Raw genomic sequence first — 5,318 nt, 5'->3', positions numbered from 1 at the left:
AGTGCCCCTGTGACCCTTAGATCTTTTCTTGATGTGTTCACAGATGAGCCAGGCATACTATAACTGCAGATGGTTTCTCCCACTTCCTTCTGGATTCCAACATGGCTCCCTATTCTATTTCATCCTTTTGGGAACCTGTAACCTTTGACATATATTCCTAAGCTCACTCTCGTGTCATCTGGAAACTTTATGGCATGCTCTCATTCTGTAAAAATTGGGTAATCCTGATTATCCCAGTTTCTAATCAGCTTCTTAAAGAGAGCTAATGCCAGGGTCACCAACGCCTATTTCCTAAACACAGCACACAATTGCTGCTTAGCTTTGCCCACGTATGGGCCAGCATGTGTGTTTGTGCATGATTATTTGTCTTATGTACTATTCAATAAGTATGTCTTTGTATACACCTATGAATGAGCTTTGGCAGGTGCGGATGTGGGTGTGGGTGTGTAAGTAATCAGGTCAGTCTTGAAGTCTGAATAATGGATGTATGGTATTTTACTTTTAATTAGTCTCTGTGCATTGTTAGCCTCAGTTTTCGTCTGCCCTCAAATATCAGAGGAAGAATGAGTTCATTTCCTTGAAGTTTATTAACTGTTACCGAAGGCAGAGAAAATTCCACACGAGAAGGTTCCATACAGAGCAAGTGGAAGGGGAGCTCTGAGTTGGTAAGAAAAGATGCTTGGAGTGGGGACTTGGAGTGAAGGATGGAAGGGCAGATCTCTCCTTTCTTTTTCCCTCCATTCCCACAAGGATACTGGATTTTCAGTGGGGGTATCCTGCTCAGCATTCCCTCTCCAAAATGGAACCAGAGAGGGGAAACGATACAAAGTAGAGGTAGAAACACCTCACAGCTCCTCTGTTTCTCCATCCAAGGGGATGCCAATATCCACGTTGTAGTCTACAGGCTCCCCGGAGCTCAGCCAGGGAATAGGGGTTCGATTGAAAGAAGGCCTGTTGGAGAGGTTCTGGTTGTAGAGGACTAGGGGTTCACTCAGCAAGGGCCCCAGGTCAAACTTGGGCATCTGGAAGGTCATACGTTTGGAGGCCTTCTCATATCCACCATAAGGCATTGCTGTCCTGAAAAGGGGACACATTATTTAATTAAAAACCAGAACAAAAGAGAGAGTTTTGTCAGTGAGATGTTACACTGTTTTGAGGATGGGGAAGTCTGTGAATTCTAGTTGCAGATTGCTTCTGCACTCCTTATTCTTCTTCTCCCTTAGTACTCCATTCCCCCTTCTGGTTTGCTTGTTTCCCCTAAGCTAAAAATGAGAAAAGTAGTCTAGTGTGTACTAGAGAGAGAGTCTCATGGATAGTTGTAAGCCAAACCAGTCACATTTTCAGAGAAATTTACCCCAAACACTATAGACTCAAGGATCTGAGGTCACCTTAAATTATAATGACCCCCCTCAAAACCCCTACCCCACCTTCAGTGGATAGTATGTGCCCTGGATGAGAGGAATGAACATTTCCTGGAAAATCCAGGCACTTTAGGACCAAATTCAAAAGCACTCTCTAGGGCTTCCCTGTCCTGTTTTCACACAGTCTAGAGAAGCCCAGTTCCAAGAGGATAGATACTTGAACCTTACTAAAGTAGGGTATAAAGAAATAGAATCTTCAATATATAATAACTTGCTGTGGTGCATAATCTATAAAAATTCTGAATCACTATGTTGTACACCTGAAACTAATATAATGTTGTACGTCAACTATACTTCAATTAAAAAAAGAAAAGAAGGGGCTTCCCTGGTGGTGCAGTGGTTGAGAGTCCGCCTGCCGATGCAGGGGACGTGGGTTCGTGCCCTGGTCGGGGAAGATCTCACATGCCGCGGAGCGGCTGGGCCTGTGAGCCATGGCCGCTGAGCCTGCGCGTGCAGAGCCCGTGCTCCACAACGGGAGAGGCCACAGCAGTGAGAGGTCCGCGTACCGCAAAAAAAATAATAATAATAAAAAAAAAGAAAAGAAAAGAAAAATAGAATTATACTATAAGGACAGTAATGGAATTGTAACCTTGAATGAAGGGAGCCTCAAGAAGCCTTTAAATGTGTAATATATTATTCCCATTTCACAGCCAAGGCAACCAAGGCTCAGAAGTAGGGTGACTTTCCCACACAGCTAATCACTATGAACTAAAATTCAGATCCTGCCTCCTAGCAAATTTTTCCTTCATCATACCATGCTGTTTCTCTGAGCTAGAGTGAAAAGACCAAAAGCCTTCAATTGCCACCCCCAAATTCCTCCCATGCCTCCTCATCCTCCTGAAACATTTGAACCAGTCTCCATTCCAACTAAGGGCATGTTGCCATACACTGGAATGCATTAGGTTCCTTCCCCATCCTCCTTACCTGTTGAAGGACTTATACTGAGGGAGATCAGCTTTGGCCCCATGGGCCAGCAGGTTGATGCCAAGTTCCACTTTTTGCTGGGAGTCAACCCCCATGGCTCTCTCCCATGGGGAAATATAGGTCTTGAACACAGTGATATGTTTTCCTTCTCCACCTGCCTGGTCGTCTGGCAGCCATGGGAGAGAAATAATAATAAGTCAAATAATAGCAGTTAGTAGCCAATGGAAGTTAGTCTCAGAGCCCTGCACTAGAGAAGTTGCTGGGGCCAGGGACCAAAGGTAAAACATCTTGGTAATTGTATAAGGTTTGTGAAATAATGACAGCCTGGAGTCGGATTTGTGATACAAACTGAAAGGCTAGAAAGGTGACTGAGAGACAAGGTTTCTGGGTGGAATAGACACGTCTCTGTATCCTTATGGACCCAGAAAGTCCATCAGGCTATCTCAACAGGCCTCTCCTGCTTCCTACACCCAGTCTAGGCCTCATTCCTGGGTATTTCTCTGCTTTAGAGACCAGACACATTATTCTTGGGTGAGGATACTTGCCTAGTCCTGTCTCGCCAACCCCTGCAGTGCCAGCAGCTCCTCCTCGGCCAGTCTGGCTCCCAGGACCACCTGTATCCCGATATCCAGACCCAGGGCCCTGATGATGGTGATGCTCGTCAGAGCCATATTGTCCGGCAGAGCCACTTCCCCCTGCCTGGCCTCCACCGCTGCCCTTGCTGTAGGAGAATCCCTGGCCAGCTGTCCCCAGCTGTCCCCCAACTGTGGGAAGGAACTTCTGGAAGTGATCCTGAAAAGAAAGGACAAAGTAAGGGGAAGGTTAGCAATGGGTACGGGGAATACCATAGCAAGTAGGAGGTGATCAGAGACAATGGACAACCAGAAGACACTGAATCTTCTGAGACTCTCCCCTCCAATAGATGGTTAGCAGATAGCCTGACTGAGAGAAATTAAACTCTCCTTAAGGGATACAACCCCTATGGCTCAGTTCGAATTACATCTAGGATGGGGGCAACTCATTCTCCGAAATCCCCTTTCCCTCCTTACCAAGGCAAAGAGGACCAAGAGTTCTGCTCAACTTAGATTTGAGAGATTGGGGCTGGCATGGAGAACCCAGCCTTAAGTTAAAGAACTAGAGAGATCTCTGCTCCTCCCCTGCATCTTGTCTAACAGATAAAAGTTTCTTCTCTCTCTTCCTCTTCCTCTCCCTTTCTCCTCTTGGTGCCTGTTGGACCAGGACTTCCTGACAGTGAAACTGTAGTGGGTAGGGGGAAGGGAAGCCCAAAGGGCAACACTGGATCCATCCCCAAAGACTAAAAATAACCCTGCCAACTCCTTCAGGAGGCTCTCCTGGCCACCCACCGAACACACCCCCATGCTCCACCCAGTGTAACCAGACACAGGCAGGGGGGAGGGCTTTTGGCCTCCTAAAGTTAGATATGACCGGCTCAGCATTTTTATTCTGCTCCTACATACGGGCAAATGGCAGACACTCTTGCCCCTGGCCCCATGTAGGCAACTATTTTCACTCTCCCCTGGCTGCCCAGGAAAGGTGGAGGGGGAAGAAAGGAAATGGAAATGATTCCCTCCTTCTCAGCTGAAATATCTTGTGCCTGGTCCCTCTCCAATCTCTACTTCTCTTCGGAGAATGATCCTGACTAGGAGACGTAGGACCTTAAAACATGGTTTCGGTCCCCACATCTGTGGTCCTTATACTGACCCTTTAGATAAAAGAATGGCTCAAGAAGAGATGGTTATAAAAATTCACTTACCTCTTTCTAGGGTTGCCAGATTTTGCAAAAAGAAAAAAAATCACAGGACACCAGTTAAATTTGAATTTCAGATACACAATAATACTTTTTTAGTATATATATGCCTAAGTATTGCATGGGACATATTTAGATATGAGAGTATTCGTCATGTACCTGAAATTCAAATTTAACTCAGTGTCCTGTATTTTTTAATTTAATTTTCATGTCCCAAATATTTCATGGGACACACTTATATTAAAAAATTATTGTGTATCTGAAATTCAAATTTAACTAAGTGTCTTCAATTTTTTTTTTTTTTTTGCCATGCTGCGTGGCTTGCAGGATCTTAGTTCCCCAACCAGGGATCGAACCCAGGCCCCTGGCAGTGAGAGCACCGGACCACTGGACCACCAGGGAATTCCCTAAGTGTCTTCAATTAAAAAAAAAACAAACTTATGTCCCAAATATTGCATGGGACATACTTTACTAAAAAATTATCTGTGTATATCTCAACTTTATTTTTTTAATTGAAGTAGCATTGATTTACAATATTATATTAGTTTCAGGTATACAACATAGTGATGCAATATTCTTATAGACCATACTCCATTTAAAGGTATTATGAAATATGGGCTTTATTTACTGTGCCTACAATATATCCTCAGTGGCTTATTTAGTGTGTATCTCAACTTTAAAATATAGGACTGGGCATCCTGTGTTTTATCTGGTAATCCTATCTTTAATACTTAACCATACTGGGAAGGAGTTTTCTCCTTGAAGGTGTGGACTCCCCACCCTGCCTCACCAGCTCTAAGATACAGATTTAGTTTCAGAGGTGGGCTGTAATTCACCCTGGAGCTATTGGGGGCTCGCTGTATCTGGGGGGTTAATGAGCTTATAAATTAGCTGGGAGGGGAGGTTGGTCATATTTTAGAGACTCCGGCGGGGCCTACCAAGAAGCTGTCAAAAGAGGCACAAGGCTTTGAGAGTAGTAAAGTTCTGAACTCACCATTGAGCTGTCAGAGAAGACATCAGGGTGGTTTTCATAGATAAATTTCTCCACCCGCATCTGCCGCAGTTTGAACATCTTGGAGCCCCGGTTAGTGAGCAGCGACAGCTCCTCCAACATCACATCCCTTGGGACGCTGATCTTCTTGCCCAGGTTCAGGCCCGAGCTCTCCTGTCCACCTTTCAGGGAGGTGGGGAGGCAGAGGCAAGGG

At 45.1% G+C, this 5,318-nt stretch overlaps 1 protein-coding gene across 1 annotated transcript in view; it reads right to left on the bottom strand.

Moving 5' to 3' along the window:
• Positions 1–568: 568 nt before the first annotated feature.
• Positions 569–5,318, bottom strand: part of MYOZ1 (myozenin 1) — a 7,439-nt gene continuing 2,689 nt past the window's right edge. Inside the window, exons 3-6 of the mRNA XM_007467517.1 lie at positions 5,108–5,286; positions 2,891–3,137; positions 2,346–2,511; positions 569–1,077 (exon numbers count right to left, since the gene is read on the bottom strand). Of these exons, the coding sequence (XP_007467579.1) occupies positions 846–1,077; positions 2,346–2,511; positions 2,891–3,137; positions 5,108–5,286 (824 nt within the window). The 3' untranslated portion in view covers positions 569–845. The remainder of the gene's footprint in view (positions 1,078–2,345; positions 2,512–2,890; positions 3,138–5,107; positions 5,287–5,318) is intronic.

This window comes from Lipotes vexillifer, unplaced genomic scaffold (genome assembly GCF_000442215.2).
Source record: "Lipotes vexillifer unplaced genomic scaffold, Lipotes_vexillifer_v1.1 scaffold865, whole genome shotgun sequence".
Lineage (NCBI taxonomy): Eukaryota > Metazoa > Chordata > Mammalia > Artiodactyla > Lipotidae > Lipotes > Lipotes vexillifer.
Note: the sequence above shows the minus strand (reverse complement) of the source record. Positions and strands in the feature narration are given on the sequence as shown.